This window comes from Amia ocellicauda, chromosome 19 (genome assembly GCF_036373705.1).
Source record: "Amia ocellicauda isolate fAmiCal2 chromosome 19, fAmiCal2.hap1, whole genome shotgun sequence".
NCBI classification, from domain to species: Eukaryota; Metazoa; Chordata; class Actinopteri; order Amiiformes; family Amiidae; genus Amia; species Amia ocellicauda.
In genome coordinates, this window is record NC_089868.1 from 17,793,009 (window position 1) to 17,819,884 (window position 26,876).

At 37.3% G+C, this 26,876-nt stretch overlaps 1 protein-coding gene across 1 annotated transcript in view; it reads right to left on the reverse strand.

Annotated features, from left to right (window-relative positions):
• Positions 1–17,957, reverse strand: part of tnr (tenascin R (restrictin, janusin)) — a 39,488-nt gene extending 21,531 nt beyond the window's left edge. The window contains exons 1-9 of the mRNA XM_066692357.1: positions 17,466–17,957; positions 16,478–16,954; positions 9,679–9,942; positions 7,926–8,041; positions 4,325–4,475; positions 1,948–2,217; positions 1,584–1,769; positions 483–572; positions 1–264 (exon numbers count right to left, since the gene is read on the reverse strand). Coding sequence (XP_066548454.1) covers positions 1–264; positions 483–572; positions 1,584–1,769; positions 1,948–2,217; positions 4,325–4,475; positions 7,926–8,041; positions 9,679–9,942; positions 16,478–16,954; positions 17,466–17,943 — 2,296 coding nt within the window. The 5' untranslated portion in view covers positions 17,944–17,957. The remainder of the gene's footprint in view (positions 265–482; positions 573–1,583; positions 1,770–1,947; positions 2,218–4,324; positions 4,476–7,925; positions 8,042–9,678; positions 9,943–16,477; positions 16,955–17,465) is intronic.
• Between the last annotated feature and the right edge of the window lie 8,919 nt (positions 17,958–26,876).

The following is a 26,876-nucleotide window of genomic DNA, read 5'->3' on the forward strand; positions in this document are numbered from 1 at the left end:
CTGTGAAAGCATCGATAGTTGCGGCTGCGCTCTGCTGGCGGCCCCGCTGTGCTGTCAGTGTTATGGAGTATTCTGTCCCGGGCTCTAGGTCAGTCAGGGTGACCACTGACTTGTCTTTGGGGACAGTCACCTCCGATGTCACGCCTGTAGACGAGGTATACATCACTCTGTAGTTTTCGATGGGCCCGTGGACTTTCCCCCAGAGCAGCGAGATGGTGTTGTCTGTGGAGGCTGTCACTGCCAAGTCCATAGGACTGTCGAGTCCTTGTAGAAGGATCAAAAAAGTAGTTAAAAAGTAGAACGTTGCAGACAATAATTATTGAAAGCCTTTACTTTATATTGAAATGTATTACATCTTGTATTGCCCCAGCTTGTTGTCATAATGATTTTTCTTAAGACTGCATCACAGACCTAGAACCTTGTGTACATGGGGAAAAATAATTAGTCCTGGCATCACAAAGATCATAAAAGAGATATCCAACCTGTTCTGGCATTCATTGTTGCTGGATCACTTTGATTGCCCCCCAGAGTGGCTGATATTCCAATGCCATACTCGGTTCCTGGCACCAAATCTGGAGAAGAAATTAACATTAAATACTAATGAAACCATCTAGTCTACTGCTGATGAATGCTTGTCCTCACTGCTCAAAACAAATGTGATTTGCAAAGTAATGTGTATTCATTCTGTAGATCATACACAATAAAGAGACATAACTCTATGTGAAGGTGGCATCTGAGAGGGAAATAATCAATAAAATCAGTCAATCGTGATACAAACTCAAACATTTGTTTTTCAGCTGGTGTGAGAAAAATTCACACATAGTAGACTTCTACAGCCTTTGAAGTAGTAATATGAAAGGTAAAAGAAATGCTTGCATTCCAAGAAACGTTTCGGTAAAGATTTGTTAAATACGCCGCAATAATGAAAGCTTGCAACACAACAAGTCCGAAGCATTTTGTTAAGAGTTGAGCAAAGTATATATTTTTTCAATTATTATTTAAAACTAAAATCAATCTGACCACATCAGTTAACAGAAACAGAGAAAGCAGGCATTGATTTCTGCAGTTCTGTTGACAGGGCATTTCAAAACCTGGATACATTCCAATACAGTAGCTTTGAAAGCAAGCTTTACATGGAAAAGAAGGAGAGAATGGTCTTCATTAATCTTTTTTTTTCTTTCGAAACTGCATAAAGGAAAACCAGACACTGCAAATTTCAACATTGCAAATATAACTGCTGAAATACCAAAAATGCTTCTTACAAATGGAGGAAGCACCATGCAGTATGAAGAAATGAAGATCCTATTGCATTAAAATGAAAAGCACTATATTCACGTCAAATGATTTAAATCACCTCTTCTCAGTTTTATTCTCGATTTTAACACTGTATACCTGATTTTAACAACTATATTCTAACTGGTCTGAATCAAGCACCTAGCAATGCTTTGGGAGGTGCTCATGCACTAATCAAGTCAAAATCTATAACACTGGTGTCATTTCAACTAAATGAAGAAGAACAGTCACCACCACCAGCAGAGACTTTGCTGAGTTGACAAAGACCGTAGATCCCATGCTATGCCCACCTGTTAGGGTTGCCTTGGTTGTCAATCCATCATTCCTTGGCACAATGACCTCATGGTACTGGTCTCCTGCCAGTGTGCTGTACACCACCTTGTAGCTCTCCACCTCCGCCTCGCTGTTGTCCCACTCCAGGTCCAGAACCCTGGAAGTCTTGGAGACAACACGCAAATTCTTTGGGGCGTCAATTTCTGTGAAGAAACATAAATGAAGGTGCAATTTACAGACATCACCTCAGCAGTGGACTAACAGCTAGAAACATGTAAGTATTCTTCAGCTGACTTTGTTCCTGAGGTCTCTTTTCTGGCGTTACTTCTTCAATTCAGTGGGACACCGTTCCAAATAAAATGTAGAGATCTCCCTCCTTACCAGTATTAAATTCAGCTGAAATGGCATCGCTCTCGTTCCCCTTCCGGACGCCACTCACTGACACCTCGTAGCGAGAGCCTGGCCGCAGGACCTGCAGAGAGTACTGACTCAAGGTGGGCTGCAGCCTGAAGGTGGTCCTGGGGCCCTCGCCATTAATCAGCCTGCACCGCAACACAATCTGATCAACCTTTGCCTTCGGAGGAGTCCACTCAACAAAGGCCACCGTGTCTGAGACATCTCGGACCATCAGCTGACTCGGACCATCAATCACTGTGAAGAAGAGCATCATAATAAATTACAGGCTCTTATGAGGTCATTTTTATTGCAAGCATCGTTTTGATTAATTTGAAATCTAACAGGACTGAACATTATTCTAACCCTCAATAGAACATGTCTTCATTTCACATGTGTATGAGATTGGTTACAATGCGTGAAGGCATTTAGTTGTGCTACAGTTATTGAGATGAAAGTATCAATGATTTTTGTCTCCGTTTTGTATGCCTGCTACCAAAGAGAGCTCCACATGGAACAATGAGCCACGATCCCAACACAAGAGCTGACAGTGATTTTAAAATGCACATTAGCAGTTCCAAGATAAGAATTACAGACAGTTATGCAGAGAACCATTAGGTTGAGTTCAAAGGACTGCAGGAAGTACAAACGGGGAAAATGTCTCAGAAGCAGGATATTGGTTAAATAGAAATCTAGGTCCTCAAAGTAGAAAGATTTACAATTTGCACATTTTAATAACCATCTATTGGTGCCACAGGACACTGTTGAAATAGGCAATATAAAACTTAACGGTGACTAGTGAGTTTTTTATTTTCTTGTTCGTGAAGGTGCACTGTGGAACAGGACAAGGGTATACATGTAAATCTAGCTATTTTATGTACCCTGATGGAAATCTGTTCTTTATAGAGGGTGGCTGCAGGAGTTTTACAGAATTTAAACCGATGAGGTCACTAATATAAAACTATGGTACCTAAAAGTGCCCACTTATGAAACAGCAGAAGTTTTAGTTCTACCTAATTACCAGCCTGGGGTTATTTTCTTGTGTTTTCTTCCCCACTGCTCATGCAATATGTCTGGTGGTGTGGGCGTTCGGAGGTTGGGAGAATGAGGAAGGACCTTTGCTCCACCTCAAAAACTTTTTTAAGAAACCCACAGATGAACAAGTGTCTCTCAAGGTAAAATAAAACTTTATATTATGTAAAGTTGTAGAAATCTTCATATATATATATATATATATATATATATATATATATATATATATATATATATATATATATATATTAATATAATGGATAGCTTGTTGACTTTTCATTTGTCTGCTGGATTGCTTTAAGATTAGTACTTTGCTTACGGCTACAAAACAAACCTTCTCTTGGGGTGAAACACCGGTGGAAAATGTTTACTAATCAGTTGTGAGTGAACTGCCCAAAGAAAAGAGATATTATGTGGACCATATATTGACTTGACTTGATGTTACAAGTCAGTGTAAATACAGAGTTCATGAGTTCGGACAGCTGGAGAATCAGATTTAAATAATGTACTCTTTCTTTCTGTATAACTATCTTACAAGCAGGTATTTTATTTTACTTTGAAATGGTTGCTTATTCATCTGGGATTAGTTCTGTGTGAACCCTGATACTTAAAACTAACAGTGTCTAACATAATATACCAGTTTTTGGACCTTTCTGAATTATTATTTGCTTAACCTCTGAGCTTGGTCTTTGACCCATTGTTCATATACATCTTCTTACACAGGACTTTAACTAAAAACAGAGTATCTCTATCTATTGAATGTGTATTACATATTAACTACTGTCTATAAATAATTACAATTATGTTAATTACAGCCAGCAGTGATTCATATTCATTTAAATGCATTTCTCACTGTGCACACTTAGTTTGAAGTGTTATAAAACAGTTCATTGAAATCTAATCCCTCTTTTTTTCTGACACTCTGAGGAAATACCTGGATGAAGTTTACATTAATTGCATAATTGTGGAAAGACTGACCCATTAATCACTATGACATTTCCTATTTAATAGTTGTACTACAGCCTTCTTTATAATCCTTGACATATCTGTCAAGCATTTGTGGCATCATTAAAATTCCTACATTTCTAACTGTAAAAGTTGACTGAAAAACGCAAATATAATGTTTTTCAAAAGCAATTTCATAATTTCATAAAGACCTGTGCTAAATAACATTTAACCTCACAAATTACACAAAAAGCTGCTAGTATTTGATAACATATTGTTGTTTTCTAATAGTTAGAAATAATTACATAATTACATTAATGAAGGCTATAAATGTTTATGCTCATTATATCAAAATGATGAGCCATTTGACGATTTCTGAGTCACTCACAAGTTGTCACAGTTGCTGATGCAGGCTGGCTCCTAGCTTGGTCCTTCAGAGCCACCAAATTCACAGTGTACTCTTCCCCTGGCTTTAGACCAGTCTGGTTGAATGAGGTTATGGTGCTCGGCAGCTGGGCAGTCATTCCACCTTCATTATCCTGAAATAGCAAGAAAAAAAAAGCACTTTACATGGAGCATTTGCATTCTACTGCATCCGCTTCATCGTGTACAAAATTATTTCTGACATCTTCATCTTTCCATAAATTACATGCGCAGGAAAGCTTGAAAATGAGAGGAACATGGCCTTCTCCTTAATTCATCTTAATCTTTAAAAGGTTGTCAGAAGACATCTAAGACAATGTAAATCCATTGCCTACCATATTCAATATTTCCTTTAACATTAGCCTCGCTCTCCCTATAACATCATCTCTGTTTGCTTCACATTTACTGTATATCCTGCTGTTCTGTGGTAAACTGGACCTTGACTTCAACATACCTTTTATGTTTCTTTTACATAACATTTATTTTCATGAATCACCTTTTTAACCTCAAAGGTCTTTCAATAGATTGTTACATTTTGAAGAACAAGAATGAATACAAACTAAAAGGCATATTTCACAAGGATTTTCAAAGTGTACATTAACCATATTAAGAGTATACATTTTGCATAATTTGACTTTGAACAAGTAATAAACCCCACTTGTAACAGAAAGGCATTTATAAAAGCTTTAAGGTTATTTGTATCTCTTATTTAGCAAGGAGTACTTAGACACAGGCCCGATGAAATAAAAAATGTTCCTACTGCGAAGCGCCATTACTGCAAATGGATTTCGCCATGTCAGTTCTAAAATGATTTGCTGTGCCAAATGACCTTCTCACAGATCTTGTTGTGCACAATAATGCCATGGGAGTGGTCACATTGTAGAGGTATTAAATCAAGAAAATACTTGCGAGAAAACAAGCTGCAAAAACTCTCACAAGAGATACAGGCATACAAACACTTGGCTCTTGGGTATGCACTTAAAATACAGAATGATTACAGTTACCAACAGAAAGTGAAATTAAAATTAAAGCTGCAACTCTTTCAAATTAGGGATATGTGTATATTATTGATTTAATTGGGCCCACTATCTCCCTAGACACACATTATAATATTAATGATAGAGGGGACAAAAGCATTACTCCTCCTTTGTCAGGAAAGTTAAGGGTTTGAGTTTTTATTGCACTTAAATCATCTTCTTTCCTGTGACCTTTAATGAGCTAAAAGACAATATGAGGACTTCAGCACTGATTGACAAAATAGGTTAAGCTTGCATGAACAATCTTCTGCTAAATAAATAAATAAATAAATACATACATAAATAAAATGTAGTAATGACAAGTGGGAAGTGTTCTCTCACTAAAGGTTGTTTCCACTCAATTATTTATAGCGTAGACACGTGCTTAGCATCAAGGCAATTAGTGATGAATTATCCTTATTTATCAGAACGTAAGCACCTGCACTTTGGATAATTTCACAGAGAACAGTGCACCTATTCATTGTACGTTAAACAGTTGCGCTTGAAACCCAACTTCGTATTAACATGAAAGATCACAGAGTACACAGCTAGAATCAATATCAATGTCTGTAGCAAAACACTCAAATGATTTTTCAGGAAAGAAAAGCATTGTTCCTTTTATGTAAATTAATTCCATGACAGGATTTCTTTAAGTCACACAGACCAGGCATTTTACTGTAAACACACACACACACACACACACACACACACACACACACACACACATATGTGTATGTATATATATCTCTGTCAGATTCTTGCAGTTGGACATTGCAATTCATTGCCATTCATCATAACTTCTTGAAGTGGGGTCAACAATAAAATGCATTTTATGGGTCTGCATTCCTAGTGTGATTCAATGTCATATTTATAGAAATGTAAAATCAATAAATACAATAACATGGTTCTAAATAATGATATCTTCAGGTAATCAAGAAAGGGGAAACAAATATTATTGCTCTATATGAACAGAAGATGTCTGTGATCATTTCTAATAAAAACAACCTGTGGAAGCTCAGTGATTCGAGACTCGGAAGGTATTCCAGCTGAGGAAGAGGCAGCTGGCAGCGCAGCCCTATAAGGGACTGAAGAGGGTGCTGCTACTATGGCAGTCTGAGAGGGAAAGATAGTGGAAATTGGAAGGTTTCCTTTTGAAGCACGAGTGGCTTAACAGAGAGAGCCAGTGGGCTGTGGTATTAATGTTTCATTTCATCCTGAGAGCATTCCAGTGAGAAACAGATAGAAAATGTATTAAAAATATGAATAGGGCAGGTAATGACACTTAGTCAAGACTAAATTGTTGAACTTCCCTAAGGTAAAGCAGGGATTCCAGTCTTTACAATTAGACAAATACGTTTGCGTACCCCTGAGGTTTCTAGTGTTTATCAAGTTATTGCATTTTTTACTTAACTCCTTCCATAATATAAAAACAAAATTATATTTCAATGTTTTCTATGTTACTGTGTTATAGTAAAAATCTTTAGTAGGTGCTGGTACCACTTTTATTATCTTTGTTTTTCTGCTACAGACATTACAGGCACCTACTATATATTTGGTATTCACTGTAAGAGTTATTTTAAGATTTTTTTGATTACAGAATATGTTTTTTCTGTGGAGTGTAACTTAATGAGTGAACAAATATTTTGGGGGATTCAATACATATGACCTTGGTTTTAACAAATTACAAACATCTTATAATCACTTTTATTAAACTAAACCTGAGCTCTGAAAGCTACCTGTCAACAGTCATTGTGCCTCAAGCACAACAGTCTGGTAATAATGGCTTGATGTCCTTTTTAACAAGAGCTTAATGGAGACAAATCACGTGCTCAAGCTGGATTTCATATTGTATTCAACAGAATAGATACGATCAACATTTTGGATACCATGGAAACACCAACATTAATTCGCAAAAATATCTTTAAAAAACACAATTAGATTTTAATCAAATCCAGTCTATGTATGTCCCAATCATTAATTTCCTTAGATAGATTCATTTAAAGAAACAATCTCTTTCCATACAGTCATAAACATGTATGATTAAACACATTGAAATACAAATAAATGACCATAGTTGTAGTTTACAGTTCTCTCAGGGCTTTTAATTGTCATTTGAGAAGCAGATAGTATTTCTTAGTGTGATGCATAGGAAAATTATTTAATTTCTCAAGGCTGGTGGTGTCACATTGATATCATCAATTGTGCTGCCACTTCCAAATATACAGTAGTAAAGCAATGATCAAACATAAAGCTAGCAAGACTATTGGAATTATAGCATAATCTATACATTTGAACTCCATTTTAAAACAGATACAAACCCACAGAGAAAGAAAACATGCGTGCATGATATGGGAGGAAAAACAAGCTTTCTGGAATCCAATTAAAAATCCAAAAAGCCAATAAAAGCAACAATGTGGTGAACACAGGGAGGGAGAGCACGCACGCATTACATATAATATTAGTGTCTTTATATATATTTATGCTGTCCCTGTAATGAAGTTTTAAGTTGTGCCACATACATCTTTGTTTTACCACATCAGTAATTCTTACCTTTGGAATGAAGCTAATTTCCCAGCCATCAAAAGAGTATGAAAACGGCTCCCACTGCACTTCCACTGATGTCTCAGTGATGGATTTGAAAAGTAAACCTTCTGGAGTGGAGAGATCTATAAGGCAACGAGAGATATATCATCGGTCTCCATCTTCTATATGTTCAATCAATCATCAGCTTGGCTGCTAGGCCCATCATTTTCCCAGGGGGATGTAGGTCGTCAGCAACAGGAGAATTCCAAACCACGTGCTGTTTTACATCAGCTGCCCTGGTATTTTGGATCAGTTTTTCAGTTTAATCTGTTGTCTAGGCACCAAGAAGTTCGTTTTCTGTTTAAATGAAGTTCAACATTATTAATGAGGCTGAAAGGGTGTGTTAAATAAAAAGAGAAGCTTTGTTTTCTTAAAAGCTTTCCAAATGGCATATTCAAAACACTTAATTGAGTTGTCTGTTATGAAAGGATTAAATTACATGCTAAAGTCGAAGAGCTTTTAATTTCAGATAATTTCCAGTGAACATGTCAATACAACAGCTTTCTCTATCTCGGGTTCTGGATCTCCTAATCACAGTTTGGCTGCATGTAGTTTCATCTTATTAACTCACCAAAGAATTTAATTGTAATGACAGTTAAACAAATTGATTGTGTCTTGCTCAGATGTTCTGTAAGGACCTTTTGCAGATAGTATAAAGGCCTTTGCAGTACACTTCACAGAAATGTTTGACAGCTGCGTACATGTTTTGACACATACATTTTCACTTGTTAAGTAATGCGTCTGGTGCAACTTGTAATCTGTTTCCATTCTTCTTTATTATTTTTCAATTAGTTGCAATCTCAGGAATCAGACTGCTGATGACTTGTAATTGAGGCCGACGGCGCAGTGTAATTTTGACAAAATGCCCAAATGGCCCATATGGAACAGTTAAACATTTGTAGTTAAATGAAAATTTCCTTTTCCAGTACATCACGTCTGCATATCGCCAATGGCGGAGGGGTTAGTTTAGAAAGCCTTGCCCACAAGGATGTCTATGTGCCAGATTTCCAAGCTGGTATGTCACACACCAGGTGTCTGATGTCTCCTCACTTCACGGTTGGCAGACCTAGGCCATATCCCTTTGAGGTGCAGAGTGCCGTCACAGTTCATTTGTGTGACATTTGTGGTAAAATGCTTCAACCTTGATCAAAAAAGCTAGAAGTATGTATTTTCATAACATTCCTACAGTTCTTCATAATGAATCAAATTAGTTTATACATTTTTAGATTTCACATATTGCAAGAACAAAGAATTACCAATATTAGGTTACATGGAAATTAAATCAACACATCAGTACTTAACAAAGGTTATAGTATGCTGATGCAGTTTGCAACTTTTTCATAATTAGAGCTTGGAAGTCATGTGCCTACTGCTGTTTTCTAACAACATTAGCTAAGCTGAAGTATACCATCCATAAAGGATGTTTAATCAGAAATGCTGAATTCTGCGGTTTTAAATGTTATTCCAAGGGTACAGGTATTCCTCTATGTTTGTAAAAGCTGGGAATGAGAACTGATCAAACTAATCTAGGAAAATTTGGTGTACAATCGAACAACTAAACAGCTTCTGCAAATATAAAGTAACATGAGAAAGTAGGATAGCTTTCTCTTGGAAAACAACAACAACACAATGAACAATGTATCTTGGAAAATACAACTGCACGGAGAAGGTGGAGGTCGAGCGAATGCTATGAAAGATTACAATGGAAGTGATTGCTTACATGTCAAGACCACGGCACTGACTGGGACACTGAGAACTTTGTTGAGCACAGCATACACATTGATGTTGTATTCAATGCCAGGCTCCAGCTCCCTGATGGTGCAGTTGGTGATGTTTCCTAGCACCCTAATCTCCAACTGGACCCCCCCGGGGCTGGTCGGTGCATAGGTGACAAAATAGTCAGTCACTATAAAGGAGCCAACCCATTCCAGATCAATGGTTTGTTCTGTGATTCCCACTACTCTGAGGTTTGTAGGTGGGGCAACTGCAACGACAAATGTTAACTCATTTAGAAGTACAGAAACGGTTACATAAGATATGCACATTGTTTTTTTCCAAGGGCAAACTTGAGCACAGCCAAGTGAGCAAAGCCAGGACACCATTCAGTTTGCAGACAGCTAATAAAGCATGAATCAGTCAAGACAATTAACAAAGAAAAATGACATCAGTGAAGCCATGTGCATCATTTCTGAGGATTAAAGTAATACTGTGTGTGCTTACACTGTGAAAACTCTGATACAATCTTATAAATAACTTAATTTTACAAGAAAGTTATCAGACATAAAACATCCCTAGTTACTTGAATGAAAAGAAAGTAACATCAAAGATGCTTTCAAAAGTATTTTGCATACATTGCAGACTGACATGGAAACCAAGGGATAATATCAAGTTTATGAATCAGAAAATGCTCTACTAAATACATTTCTTGACATAATTCAGAAGAAAAGAACAATAAACTGAATACATAGATGTATATATTTTAAAACAATACCCACACATTGGGTATATAGTCAAGTTTCAATACAAGACCCACAGTAAAATCAGCTCCAATTACTATATTTATCAATGAATACCCACTTCAGATTAACTCTTTAACAATTTCCTATACAAATTTAATAAATATTTTACTTGTTCTTGTTATTTTACTAAAATGTTTATTTATACCTCTTTATTAAAAATTGCTTTGTAAATGTGTCTAAATAGTTAATTTGCATTTTATCATGCACTTTATTATCGCCTTTGTCTAAGCGATTTTGTTTAAGTCTTTTGAATTATTGAAATGTGTTTAAAAGTGGAAATACAACATACAACAATGCAAATGGAATGAATGTATATTGATTCTGGAATTGTCCACAGGATGCTACCAGTGAGACTACACAGCAAGACAATTTCCAGACCAGGTGTTACATCCAACACCAGAACGAAATTGATATCAGGAACATTTTATGAAAAAGAAAACGACTGCCTTAAAATACATGAAAAATACAGAAGGCTAAAGTGCTGGAACAAAATTATACTTCTCTGATATAGGCATACTGCTCAAATGCCCTTGGACAAAGTTAGAGTATCTGCTGTCCATTAATCATAAATGAAACAGTGAAGAACTGGAAGCACATGCACTTGGAGGTTTAGGGTCAGTATCTAGGCATGCAGCCAGAAGCTGCAGTCACAAAACAGGACCCTCTCTGAGCCAAGAAAGGTACATTTTAACAAGTCACGGAAGTCGTTATTTAAAAGTCAGATGATTTGAACTGTTTAAAGACTGCATTTTATACAGATGAGACAAACCAAAACAGTTCAAAGGTCCATGGAATGTCAAAAACTATACATCCAAGAGAAGGCATTGTGTTGTTAAAGTGAGAAAAAGGGAATATCAGGATACATAAAGTTTACTTAAAAGAAACTGATGCTTTGAATTGATGAGATTGGAGGCTAACTGAAGAGCAGTTAACCTTTTACTGCTGAGCAACAAGAGGGAACAGAAGTGAGCCTAATTTTACATGGTAATAACAGGATATCTTTCAAATTTGGTTACATGATTTGACACATTTTCTGCAAGGAAATTGTAATATAGCAGTATCATAATCCTGATATGTACAATATGGAATACAATATTGGTCACAAGACAATTTTTCAGACTATAACCTAAAATAAAGCATTAAGAGTAGAATGAAAACATAGCTTTTGTACAATATGATTTAATTACAATAACCTGGTACATACATAAGAATAGATCAAAATCTGTGTGTGAAAGTCATATGAATATTTCTAATGTAAGTATTACAGTCACCTCCAAAATGATTGGCACTTCACAGGCAATGAGATATATTTTATGCTCATAAATATGGGCCAACTCTTTTTATAATATTAATACAATTGTTCTAAAACATTTATATTTAACTTTTGTTTTCTCTCAAAACAGTGCCGAATTTATTGGCAACCCCTAAAGGTTTTTATAAATAAAATTAAAACAAAATTAAATCTGCATTAACATTCTACTCTTTTTTAACTAATCCCAGTATTAAGGAACTGCATTGTGGCCTTCCATGGCTTCCTGTTTTACTGGGGTATAAAAATGAGATAACACACATGTAAAATTCCTTTATTTTCCATCACCAATGGGAAAAGCAAATTACTCACAATTGAAAGGAGACATATGTTTGTTGACCTTCAGTACAAAAAAATTGCTTTTCAAGGGCCACACTTGGATAATTTCAGAACTTAATCTCGGGGTCAACAAGTGTCTAAATCTACAATTAGATGCCACCTCAATGCCAATAGCTTAAATGGAAGGGTTTCTGGAAAAATGCCTTTATTGAGAGCAACCAACAAATGGGTGTGTCTGTCTAAACAGCATTTGAACTTCAGTCAGAAATGGGTGCAATGGTCAGATGACATGAAAATAGAGTTCTTTCACCGCACACACCAGTGGTGGGTTTAGCTATGGCCATCTCACTCTCTGGACTTAAATCCCATTGTGGCTTGAATTAGCACAGACTGAAGGATATGAAGGATCTGGGAAGGTTCTGTGTGAAGGAAGGGTCTAAGATCCCTTCCACTGTGTTCTACAATCTCATAAACAATGCTTGAAAGAGGAGGGTGCACAAAGTACTGAAAACAAGGGTGCAAATAATTGTAACACTTAATTGTTTTGGAAATGTGTAATTTTGGTTGATTCCCTTTAATCATGAATAAAGTACAATATATTATACATGTTGGAAAATTTTAATTCTCAACCTCATTACCTGTGTTGTTTATGTAATTCCAATGATTTTGAAGGTGACTGGATATTAGTATACAAGTATGTACAAAATATATACATAATTCAAAGCACAGTAATTCAGATATTTTTTAAATAAATAATTAGATGTTAATGCAGAATATTATGAAAAGAGTTCTACGTGTTTCAGAATCAAACTGAGCAGGATACGTTTTCCTAAAGCCCTTCTCTGTATCCTGACCTCTGAGGTCATACATGATCTCGTTCTCAAGCAGCCATAGAAAACAAGGAGACAGGAATCCTGGCAGGCGTGCTTCATCAGGTCCTGTACAGTAAAATGATTTTCAGCCAATTCAACCTCATGGTGTTGGGTCAGTGCTTTAATCTTCTTCTGGGCAAGGGAATTACTTCTTCCACTGATCACTTGTGTGTGTCATGTGCACGGTAGGTTTAGCTGTTCCATGATATATATTTATTTATTTCTGTATACATAAACTTTGCAGGCTTTTTTAAAGATTCTAGACAGGCCAAATTATATATATAATTTGTCTCTGTCTATATATATATATATATATATATATACACTATTATTAGGAACACCATACTAATACTGTGTTTGACCCCCTTTCGCCTTCAGAACTGCCTTAATTCTACGTGGCATTGATTCAACAAGGTGCTGAAAGCATTCTTTAGAAATGTTGGCCCATATTGATAGGATAGCATCTTGCAGTTGATGGAGATTTGTGGGATGCACATCCAGGGCACGAAGCTCCTGTTCCACCACATCCCAAAGATGCTCTATTGGGTTGAGATCTGGTGACTGTGGGGGCCAGTTTAGTACAGTGAACTCATTGTCATGTTCAAGAAACCAATTTGAAATGATTCGACCTTTGTGACATGGTGCATTATCCTGCTGGATGTAGCCACCAGAGGATGCTGGGTCATAAAGTCATAAAGGGTCATAAAGGGATGGACATGGTCAGAAACAATGCTCAGGTAGGCCGTGGCATTTAAACGATGCCCAATTGGCACTAAGGGGCCTAAAGTGTGCCAAGAAAACATCCCCCACACCATTACACCACCACCACCAGCCTGCACAGTGGTAACAAGGCATGATGGATCCATGTTCTCATTCTGTTTACGCCAAATTCTGACTCTACCATCTGAATGTCTCAACAGAAATCGAGACTCATCAGACCAGGCAACATTTTTCCAGTCTTCAACTGTCCAATTTTGGTGAGCTTGTGCAAATTGTAGCCTCTTTTTCCTATTTGTAGTGGAGATGAGTGGTACCTGGTGGGGTCTTCTGCTGTTGTAGCCCATCCGCCTCAAGGTTGTACGTGTTGTGGCTTCACAAATGCTTTGCTGCATACCTCGGTTGTAACGAGTGGTTATTTCAGTCAAAGTTGCTCTTCTATCAGCTTGAATCAGTCGGCCCATTCTCCTCTGACCTCTAGCATCAACAAGGCATTTTCGCCCACAGGACTGCCGCATAATGGATGTTTTTCCCTTTTCACACCATTCTTTGTAAACCCTAGAAATGGTTGTGCGTGAAAATCCCAGTAACTGAGCAGATTGTGAAATACTCAGACCGGCCCGTCTGGCACCAACAACCATGCCACGCTCAAAATTGCTTAAATCACCTTTCTTTCCCATTCAGACATTCAGTTTGGAGTTCAGGAGATTGTCTTGACCAGGACCACACCCCTAAATGCATTGAAGCAACTGCCATGTGATTGGTTGGTTAGATAATTGCATTAATGAGAAATTGAACAGGTGTTCCTAATAATCATTTAGGTGAGTGTATATATATATATATATATATATATATATATATATATATATATATATATATATAGAGAGAGAGAGATATTAAATTGAATTGCAGATATCTCAAACTTTCTCAAATTCAATTTGATAAAACAGTTTGAGATATCATGTGAAAATGCTGTATGTTTTGAATGGACTTCCTGTCTATTTCAAGATATCTCGATTTTACATCCTGTCCTATTTGAGATATCTTCAGATGGATTTAGTTTGAGATATCTGTAATTCAATGTACAAAATCTTAAATTGTATTATGAGGTATTTTTAAATGGCAATTTGGCTTGCCATACAAACTCTTATGATCCCCTTAGATCTTTATCAATAAGTGTATGTGTCAGGTATACATGAATCAATTTGTTTCTATCTATCTCTATATATAGACACCTATCTATATCTATCTTTTTATATATATATAAAATGCTTGCTTAATTGTGCCTGCTGTCTGTGCTTTTCTTTCTGCCATGTATTCTTGTCAGAATGATACTACACAAAGCTGACAGACTACAGCAGTAGGAAAAGGAAAGCTGATGTCTAGACTGACTGTGAATGGCAGGCACAGAAATAATTGAGCCCAATTTACAGAAATAAACTTAAGCATATTACAGAAAAAAGTTATGTCAATAAAAAAATAAATGTTCATTCATTGGCTACAAAATGTGAATAAAGCTATTATACGTCGTATTGCAACCCTAACTTCCTATGCAGTTGAGCTAGCCAAGAATGTTCAGATTCATAATGGACTAACACAGCAAACACTTTACCTTACAAAAAATAATAACATAAAATAAAATATTCCTATCAGTGTTATATTCTAGGCAAGAAGCACAGTGAATAATGTGTATTGATCAAGCTGATAAATACACATCTGTGCCTTGTCCAGAATCTGTGCCCATTAGACATATATAATATTATTTTCATAGATACATTGTTTTAATGGAACCTCAGAACAGAGCATAATCAATTTAAGCTCAATCACAACAAATAAGGTTAAAACTGAACTACATAAAGCAGGACAGTGCCAAGAACCGAGAAATCCATGCAGATATTTTTTAAATAAAGAAGTAGATGTTAATGCAGAATATTATGAAAAGAGTCCTCTGTTTCTGAGCAGGATACAGCCCTTCCTATAACCCTTCTCTATATCCTGGTCATAAATGATCTCATTCAAAAACAGCCATAGTAAAACTGTTTACTGCCAAATAAGTGCATAAAAAAATTGTTTATTTTTCTGATAGCCTCCTCCACTCTCCATTTTCTTGGAACTCTTCGCCATAATTGCAGTGCATAAGCAGTACCAGCCCCGCTAGGAGCACACTCAAATTAGAGTGAGTGAGCTTTAGTAGTAATGCAATTCATCCTTCTCATGCCAAACAACCTAAAGAAAGAATCTCTTTAAGATGACACACGGACCCCACTGAAGATTGATTCAGGGATTGTCTACAGTTTGTGCTTATGTGACATAAGATGCTACCTGCCAATGTAAGGCATCTTTACCCATAAGGGAAATATTATCAAATAAATGTCACTCCAAAGAAATTGTACAGTACATTCCTTTATCTCTTGTAATTCTCAGACCATTACCAACTGGTCCATTTCCTCTTTTTGTGAAAAGACAGACCTTTACATGAATACACAAACTCAAAGGCGTTCTTAGGAATAGCAGGTTATATAAAGCACTTTCAGTGGGTTTGTTTTGTAGAAAAAAACCTTTAACTAGAACTTAAAAGCACTGTCAATATGTATATAAAACAGTAAGTATAGTACCCATATCTTGCCAACACATATTTCTTAAATCTACTGTACAAGCAGGAGACTTGAAATTCGTCAAATTCAACGTATACCTTCTCTATCAAAGTCTTTATGCATTTGTTTATAGCAAATAGATGTATTTTACTCACACAGTAAGACTCTCTTTTAACAGACAAAATAAAATGAATCACTCAGCAGAAATGGTAAAAAAAGGGACTCTTACCTGCAGAACAATCCTCACCCATGTACCCAGTTTCACACGCACACATCCCCTGTTTGCAGTTTCCCTTCTGGCTGCAGTTGTTGAGGCAGGTGACCTGAGAGCAGTCTTCCCCGACATAGCCCGGCTGGCACTGGCAAGACCCGTTGATGCAGACGCCTTGGTCAGAGCAGTCATTGAGGCAGCGGGTGGCAGAGCAGTCCTCCCCAGAGAAGGCCTCCTCGCACACGCACTCCCCGTCAATGCACAGCCCCCGGCCGTTGCAATCTCCCGGACAGCGGGCCTCTGCGCAGTCATCGCCGGCGAAGTCCCCGTCGCACACGCACTCGCCCTCTATGCACACACCCTGGCCAGAGCAGTCTCCGGGGCAGCGCAGCTCAGAGCAGTTCTTGCCCGTCCAGCCCTCCTCACAGAGACAGCTGCAGGCATCCATGCTGAAGTTTCCATGCCCACTGCAGTGTGGCACATAGTCTAGCCGACCTGTGGGAAACAAATAACCAAGTCCACTACAGGAGGAGTACACATTTATTTACTTAATTCCCAGGCACACAACAATGAATGTCTAACAAAGTAATGGGTAACACTTTACATTGTGTCCCAAATAACTGTGTATTTACATTGTAATTACATGGTAACTACCAAGTCTTACCCTAGCACAGTAAAAACATTGTAACCATGCACAATTACAGTGTAAATACATTGTAAACAGGCATAATTACACTGGTAGTTACCAAGTAATTACAGTGTAAATACACAGTAATTATGGACACAATGTAAAGTGATACCCAATTTAACTTTTTGAAAATCTCAAAGCACACAATGCAGAAGAACATCTGAACTATTGGTGGTAGCATTGATCTAAGATACAATCTGATTCATGGGATACAGGAGTCCTCCAAGAGTAGAGGTAAAATAATAACATAAAATAAGGAAAATAAATAATACATCATCAATGATCATTCCTGCTTTTGCCATCGACCTGTTTCCTTACCTACAGCTGCACTCTCTCCACAACAACTTGAGGAGCACTGTGCTCTCAGGAGAGACACCTCCCTCTCAAGCATCTCGATGCGGTCAGCCAGCTGTTGCACGGCGGAGGCACCGGGACAGGCACAGGCCTGCTTGGGGATGTTGATGCGGTGGGTGAAGGTGACCTGGTTCTCTCGATCTCCTGTCTGCTCGGTGTATTGCGAGGCCCCCTCCTGCTCCTCCACCTTCACTCCACGGCTGGGCGCTGACTCCAGGTCCACCGAGCACAGGGACTCCAGAGGCACGTTGATGTTGTACACGTGGTTAAAAATAACCGGCTGCTCCTTCATGGAGATGCTTTGATTGGCAAGACGGCCTTCCGCCTCGGTCGTGTCCCTCCTGACTCTGGTGGCTTTCAAAAGCAGCCCTCCATGGATGGGGATGGCAAGAATGCCCAGAAGAACGGCAGTGGTGCTTAAAATCCAGCACCTCATGGCCATTTTGCTCCAAATTTGAATGCTCTGTAAGTGATTGAAAGAAAAGTATTAGAATGCAATGTTTTTCTTATTTCAGATTAACAGAATAGCATTTCCTGAGAGTTTATATGACTAATTATAATCTAAATACCTGAATGTTAAAAGCATGGGCAAACATATGAGTTTTGTTCTGTTCACTGAAACATCTGTTTAAAAAATAATAGAAATATCCTGATATTATATAATTTTTTTCGATAACTACCCACTTTTTCAGTAACTCAGGAATTACATATATTTCACATTATAACATTTATTAACAGACAAGAGCAGCCTACACTGTAAAGCTCTGAAACTGAGTAATGGTCAAAGGGGAAATGTACTAAGAATTTTGTGACATTTTATAAATTTATGAGGAAAGATTTTGTCTGATGAATCCTTGATAAGTTCAGATGAAAACCGGCAAAAGACAGAAGGCCTGCAAGTATTGAATGTAGTGGCTTTAGATATGGATTATAGGAAAAGCTACAGTGCCTCCCCGAGAAGGGAGATATGCTGACTTTCATTTCTTTGCTTTATTTGCAGGGTGATCTTTTATTCATGCACTTTTATTTGTGTGCCCCTAGACTACAGACTTCATATGTCTCTTCGTGATATAGCTGGCATGAAAGCTATCCTTTGTTTCATCCCTACAGACCCAAATCGTTTGGTGACTTTTAACACAGCGAGCCGCTGTACCTGGAAACAAGAATGCTTGTCTAATCTTTGGTAAATTGAAATGAAAACATAACTGTCAAAGACCTGCCAGGATGGAAGTGCAGGTGTCAAATCTCTCAATCGCTTTGCCTTACTGATACCGGTAGGGCATGGAAATATACTTTGCAATCTGAGCACACTTGAATGTGCAGTTTTTTTGTTGACTGATTGATAGGTGGCATTTGTTTTGTGGGGTGGTATCTAAGTGTATTGTGGTGTGTATACCACCTTTATTTCTATTTGTATATATCACTCTAATCTCATGTAATATGTTGCAATACAATGAAATGAGTGCCAACAATAACTACATTTAGGTAAAATAAATACAAATCCACTATTCTTGTGCCCAGAGTCCTGTCCTTCTTTGTGAATCTCTTGCCTCTTAGACCTAGACAGATATCCTGCAGGGTCAACTCAGATCATTAAGAGGCTGAGCTACTTTCTTCGTTGTCTGTAATGGGAGGACTGTTCCCAACTGAAATGCACTGTGATGGTACGCCAGGTGCCTTCAGCCGTTAACGACACAGCACTAGTTTCTTGGGACAGGAGCCAGAAATCAATTAAGAGGTTTGACTTGCGAGAGGACGAGCTGCATTGTTTTGATCCAGTGCAGAGGTCCTGACTGTCTTTAGTGAGAATTACCCTCCGTCCATAAATACCCTGTCGAACGCTGTGGTTGTAATTCTGAAGATTGACAATAAGATTCACCGTGTTCTCATGTATGGATTATAATGTGTCAGAAGATATTTTGACAGCAGGATAGAATGGAAAACAATTTTTTTTTCTGTTTTGATGTCTGAAAGTAAAGTCAAGGCCTGAAAATTTAATAGTATTGCCTATTAAAAATGAGTCTGAAAAGATTTCTGAAACTGCTTATATTCCTAGTAAGACCAGGAGCCAGACTGGAAGCAACAGTATGTTACTCTAAATTACCTTGTCAGAATGAATAGGTTATATTCTGCTATTGGTTTTGTAGTGGTGTACTTAATTAAACAAAGTTAATGGATTCACTGGGTCTATTTTGTTCAGCATCTTTACTCAATGTTTAGCTGTTGAGATCTTTAATTCTTATTATAAACACTTTAAATCGATATATAACAGATGGGGGTTATTTTCACCTGCAGGAAAACGTGAAAGAAAAGTGTTTAACATTTGAATACTGAAATGATGAGTATGAGTATGTTTTGGTATGATTACAATTAAACAATCTGGACATAAATAACTGAAATGTGTAATACAGTAAAAGTCACACCACTCAAGTCCAAATTGTGGCAAATGCTGAAATTCACAATCAGATTTCACACTTTAACCACGTTATGGAAATTCCCTTAAGTGAGAGAAAGCTTTACAACTAAACTGAGATAAAGTACATTAAAATAGAAGCATGAATCTTTAACAACATTATTTATTTTCTCTGTTTTGGTCTCGCCTTGATGAAGACTGCAATGCTGCAATCATACCTAATAAGTACTGTCAGTGTCTGTGGAGGCCTGCAACAAATTGTGTGTAGGGATCGATAAGAGACTATTTCTGTAAATTACGATAGCTGACTGGCTGTTAACAGCGAGTTAGAGGGAGATGGGACATCTTCACTAGCTTGTAAAATGAGACCCTAGAATTACCCAACACACACTGCACAACACAGACAGTTCCTGGCCACATAACAAAAATAAACACCAATCCAAATATGATCTCAAAATCAAAGCATTTGATGAAACTCACATAGTAACACACTTACCTAAAGAAAACATGTTTTATAGACTTTACAGTGATTTTTGTTATTGACTTATTGGACTGGCTGCTATTGTGCTTGTTGTTTATTTAGTTAAGTGTTTAGTTAGGGATCTGTTGGTGTGTTTAGTTACACTTGAAGAAGAGTTTTGTCTTGGTTTCTGTACATGTCTGTTTGTTTGGAGCACCGCACACTGTAAATAAGAGCACATCTCTTCACTACACCCAGCCTTTGTGTTTCCTGAATGCCACAATATATACAGACACCTTGCTTGTGCTAAATAATCGTCTAAGCTTTATAAACTTTATTATTTTTTTCCCATTTTCAGTAATAGAATTGCACAACAACTAAGTGCTGGCACTGAAAGTGTTGCTATGAAGAAATGTTATATAGCCATGATTTAATAAACGCACATCTAGAGGCAGATTTAAAGCCATTCACTATATATCACATCTGAATAAAGCAAGTTATCAGCATGGGTGTTTATGAAAACATGAAGCATGTCATAGTTTTATATTTCCTTATTTCGTTAACAAATTTACGGTGCCATAGCTGTATCCAGGGCATCTGGTTTCACCTTGGTTTGAACACAATATTAACATGGAGGCAATTCAATTCATCCTCTGCTTTGACAGCAATTGCTGTTTTCACCTTCCTCTACAGTATACGTGTGTGTGTGCCGTCTTGATTGAGATGTCAGTGTGGGAGCTGGTCTGTCAAAACCCCCAGCCAAGTGACTATGGGTTTATTTGGTGGGTGCTTTACACTGACGCCATTCCACAATTTATCTCCAAAGTATCTCTAATATGTTATTGATGTTGCCAGTCAATTTCATGGTGGTGACAATCCATTGGATAAATACTGTTGAATAAGTAACTCATTCATTATATTCATTATACCCTGTCTGTCCTTGGCAGAGCTGTAATGAATATTCAAATGCACTCCTGCAAGTCTGGACACAGTGAAAAATCTACTTTAAAAAACTATGTACAAGGAATGTCCAACTTCCGGTGATAATATGTTATTGTTATGTCTGAAATAAATAGCTAAGAAGATATAGATTTAGTGTAAGTAGGAATATTTGTATATATCAATTTAGTTTTTACTTTCATTTGAATACATTAATATATTTGACCGTTAGATACGGGTGTTATACTCGCATACACATTCACATTTCTCCTGCGGGGCTTTTCTTTTAAAAATGAATAAATACACAATGAAACTCTGAATTCATTTATTTTTACTTCTTGTTATTAAACTAAAATATACCTTTAATCCCCACTGACAGATTTATTTACTATGTTTTGAAATGCAGGCTTTGCTATATGTACAATTTGATATCTGTGGTATGATTGTGAATATTAGCTCTCTGTGCCACAGAAGACAGCAATCTTTCTGGAAGAAGAAAGTGTCATAGTCAAATCTGTTGTTTGTTTGTTTGTCTGCCAGTCACACATTCACATCCAAAGTGGCACGAAGATGTGGTTATGTGTCAAAAAGGAGATTGTAACAGCGCTGTGATACTTATTCTAGCGCCTCTAACCTTTAGATAAGATATCTCAAACGATGTAGCAATCAGTTTCTGACAGAAGAGTAACAGAGTGGCTCTCTAGAATGTCTATTTTTTTTTTAATACCATCTTGACACCGTCACAGCGCAAACGTTGGCTTTTATACCTGCACGGCTATGCCACGTTTCATAAGCTTTCTCAAGGATAGCAATGCCCTGGACCTCAAAGTAATCTTGAGTGCACTCCCTGTCATCTGCAAATTATACCTCTTTTTATCCTCTGGCATTTCCTAAATGGAATATTGTCAAATGAAATCAAAATATAACAAAAATGAAAAGGGATTTACACTTGGCTACTGGGGGAAGACATGCTGAATCAGATTTAAGTGCTTCTCTGTGTTAACTCTGATTGAAGTTAATTGTAATTCAAAATCCTGTGATGGTGTAAAGAAATAATTCTCCTTCAAAAGGGAAGGGAACCATGGAATTTATGTTGGCACACTGTATGCCCCACCTAAGGATAGTTATCAGACAACAGTCTTGAGATTCAGATTTATATTGTCTCAGCGAGGATATGAGGATCTCTTTCAAGGGTAATGATAAAAGTGATGAATCTGTTCTTTTTATGCATTATTTAACACGATGCAACACACTGGAGGCATAAATATTCATTAGATTTGTAGAGAAAAACAAAGAAAAAATAAACATGTTAAATAACCACATTCCAAAGTGAATATATCTTTTTTAAACTTGACGTTACAAGTGTCACCACATTATAGGGCGATAACACACATAAAAAAGCGTGGTATAGTCTGTCAGAGAGCTCATCTCACATTGGTGTCTCTATAGAAGCAGCCTTGGGGTATTACAGTCCAGTTTGCAGCTCAGGTGGGCAGCCTACAGCTTTCATAACTCCATCCACAATTGCATGACATTTCCTTGGCAAAATGTAACTAAAAAGGGATTAAGCAAAATGCAGGAGTGCCATATATATCAGAAATAATGAAATACAGTCCTCAATATGAAATATGAAATATAATATAATTACATGTTTACATATACTCAAAACCTCAGCCGTCATTGTTTCATAAATACATGTTTGATTTGATAACCTGTAAATGTGCTTGCTGTAGACTTTTAATTCAGGTGCTTCACAGGAGGAATTTGTGACCAAATCTCCAGGCACAGGTTGCATGTGAACTGCTTTCTTCAGTTCATAGATCACATACAATTCTGAATGTAATTTGTTTTTGCCACATCAACTTTAAGTTACATTTCTTGGAGTGTTTACAGACACAGACATACAGATGTCTGCGGTTGAGGTGTTACTTACAAGACAAGCTCACGCTTCTAAATACATTTATTGTGTGTGCGTGTGTGTGCGTGTGCATGTGTGTGTGTGTGCGTGTGTGCTTGTGTGAGAAAGTATCGCCCTATTTAGCCCTGTTCTGAAAACAGCAGGATAAAAAGATCTTTATACGGTATCTCTGATTGAGATCACAAAGCTTGCTACAGTGCTAAGAGAAATGTTATCTACAGACAGGCATCAGCGCTGGGAAGTGAATCCATGACCTCTATTTGCAGCAGGTTAATGCACAAACATCTCAACATGTAGGCTTAGCTATCACCTAGTTTCCACTGGCCTGCACTCCCTCAGGTTGTAAATTCTAGTGTTGCTACTTTATGATTGGATTCCCATTATTACTGATGTGCCTGCCAAATTACCTTGTCTTTCAGGATCAGTGGATGCTGTCACCCTCCTTTGCCTGTGACCCAGAAGCTTAACGTCCATTTTATTCAACCTTTGTGCTGAATTAGACCTAAAGCTGCCACAGAATGCCCACTAGTTAGAAAAGTAGAGGCACCATAAAAAAAGCTATGTATCACATCAGAGAAGTTATGAAACAGGTAAGGTCGAAACTGCAGGTGTCTAGCTGAGGGATACATAATAATAATACATAACAGTATTATTCAGACTGCTGCTGGCATCCCACTGGAATTGCTGAACACATACAAACAGTGATAATGGCAGTTTGTACATGCTGGTAAAAACTAAATTTATAGAGCTAGCGTACTTGTTTAATTTAAGGTGATATGACTGCATTTAATGTTTTCATGAATAATGCATTAATTTACAATTCCTGCTTTGGACTTTGATTTTTGTGTTATTTATTTATTAAATTATCTACCTATTTATCTATTTATTTATTAGGTATTCAAACATAAACCAAAACAATTTGAACCATTAACCAGCAATTACCATCTTAAATATGTCATGAGTTTCCAGCATGTGAACAGCCGTTGAGAGCAAATAATAGGATTTGTAAGTTTAAAAGGTATCTTCCTTCTATTTAGCATGTTGTACAATAAATGGGTCAGTTTTAACCCTTGTAGTATTTATATTTTTTAACTTCATATTCAGTTTAATGTCAAAATATTGTCAGCTGAAATATATCTATATTAATCTGTGTGTGTGTTTATATAAATGGGGTTGTTTTTTTAGCATTTTTATATAAATACATTACTAGAATTAGCATGTTAAACAAAGTTAAGCTTTAAATACAAAAGTATGTGTACCTTTGCATGTATTATTACCCTTCTTGTTACCCTTTTGCCATTTTTATATTTGTATTTTTGTCTTTAATTTTTGCAGTTCAGTGGTGTACAACCTTTTATGCACTGATTGGCTCTACACAGATTACAAATGGTGCAGTTATTCTTTTCTCTTGCAGAATAAATCACTGTAATATTAATTTAAGTCAGAGGCAAAACATTTAAAATGATAAAGGGTTTTGTTTTTGTTTCATTTTGTTTCCTGGATAAATGACAATATAAGTGTACAGAAAGTCATTTTCAGCATCATCGGCTTTCCCTAATGGAAGCTAACTTGTTCATGATCATTTAGATTTTCTATTGTAAAATTATATGAGGCTAAGAAAAACTAAACAAAAAACTAAAAGAAAAGGTCGAACTGATTAATATCAAGAACATCCTAAAAGTTCCCATTCTTTTACAAAGGAATATTTTGCAAAAGTTGAAACGAAGAATCAGATCTGAAGAGCAGGTGCACTAGACTCAGTAGGTGCAAAAGAGATCACTCCAGCTGCCAGTTATTCTGCCTTTTAATACTAAGGCACATAAAAGCAAAAAAAAAAAAACTAATTTAGATGCTACAGTCTCATCGTGTTCAACTCCATGGTACTGTGCTTTGTGTGGGATTGAATTTTATATTGTTCTACATCAGAAGTTTTCATTCTGCTTAGAAATAATTATACTCACACTGCTCCATTCGTCCCTGCACACAATTTTCTGCTTTTAGCTATCTGCTTTCCTTTTATACTTTGCTCTTAACTCTTTCTCAGTGGCTGGTTTTGAAAAAAACTATATTTTAACAAACTGAGATAAGTTGGAAATTCTGAAAAGCAGTTTCTGACAATAGTAACAAACAGAACGCTATTAGCAAACCATTAATCACTGCGTGTATTATTCTCATTGATTTCTCCCAGCAAAATACAGAGCCAGCATCGTAAAGTGATTGTTCAGATTTTAATATTATCATGTATTGTACATATACACTCACCTAAAGGATTATTAGGAACACCTGTTCAATTTCTCATTAATGCAATTATCTAACCAACCAATCACATGGCATTTAGGGGTGTGGTCCTGGTCAAGACAATCTCCTGAACTCCAAACTGAATGTCTGAATGGGAAAGAAAGGTGATTTAAGCAATTTTGAGCGTGGCATGGTTGTTGGTGCCAGACGGGCCGGTCTGAGTATTTCACAATCTGCTCAGTTACTGGGATTTTCATGCACAACCATTTCTAGGGTTTACAAAGAATGGTGTGAAAAGGGAAAAACATCCAGTATGCGGCAGTCCTGTGGGCGAAAATGCCGTGTTGATGCTAGAGGTCAGAGGAGAATGGGCCGACTGATTCAAGCTGATAGAAGAGCAACTTTGACTGAAATAACCACTCGTTACAACCGAGGTATGCAGCAAAGCATTTGTGAAGCCACAACACGTACAACCTTGAGGCGGATGGGCTACAACAGCAGAAGACCCCACCGGGTACCACTCATCTCCACTACAAATAGGAAAAAGAGGCTACAATTTGCACAAGCTCACCAAAATTGGACAGTTGAAGACTGGAAAAATGTTGCCTGGTCTGATGAGTCTCGATTTCTGTTGAGACATTCAGATGGTAGAGTCAGAATTTGGCGTGAACAGAATGAGAACATGGATCCATCATGCCTTGTTACCACTGTGCAGGCTGCTGGTGGTGGTGTAATGGTGTGGGGGATGTTTTCTTGGCACACTTTAGGCCCCTTAGTGCCAATTGGGCATCGTTTAAATGCCACAGCCTACCTGAGCATTGTTTCTGACCATGTCCATCCCTTTATGACCACCATGTACCCATCCTCTGATGGCTACTTCCAGCAGGATAATGCACCATGTCACAAAGGTCGAATCATTTCAAATTGGTTTCTTGAACATGACAATGAGTTCACTGTACTAAACTGGCCCCCACAGTCACCAGATCTCAACCCAATAGAGCATCTTTGGGATGTGGTGGAACGGGAGCTTCGTGCCCTGGATGTGCATCCCACAAATCTCCATCAACTGCAAGATGCTATCCTATCAATATGGGCCAAAATTTCTAAAGAATGCTTTCAGCACCTTGTTGCATCAATGCCACGTAGAATTAAGGCAGTTCTGAAGGCGAAAGGGGGTCAAACACAGTATTAGTATGGTGTTCCTAATAATCCTTTAGGTGAGTGTATACCTGCATTACATACAGTGAGGGAAAAAAGTATTTGATCCCCTGCTGATTTTGTTTGTTTGCCCACTGACAAATAAATGATCAGTCTATAATTTTAATGGTAGGTGTATTTTAACAGTGAGAGACAGAATAACAACAAAAAAATCCAGAAAAAACGCATTTCAATAAAGTTATAAATTGA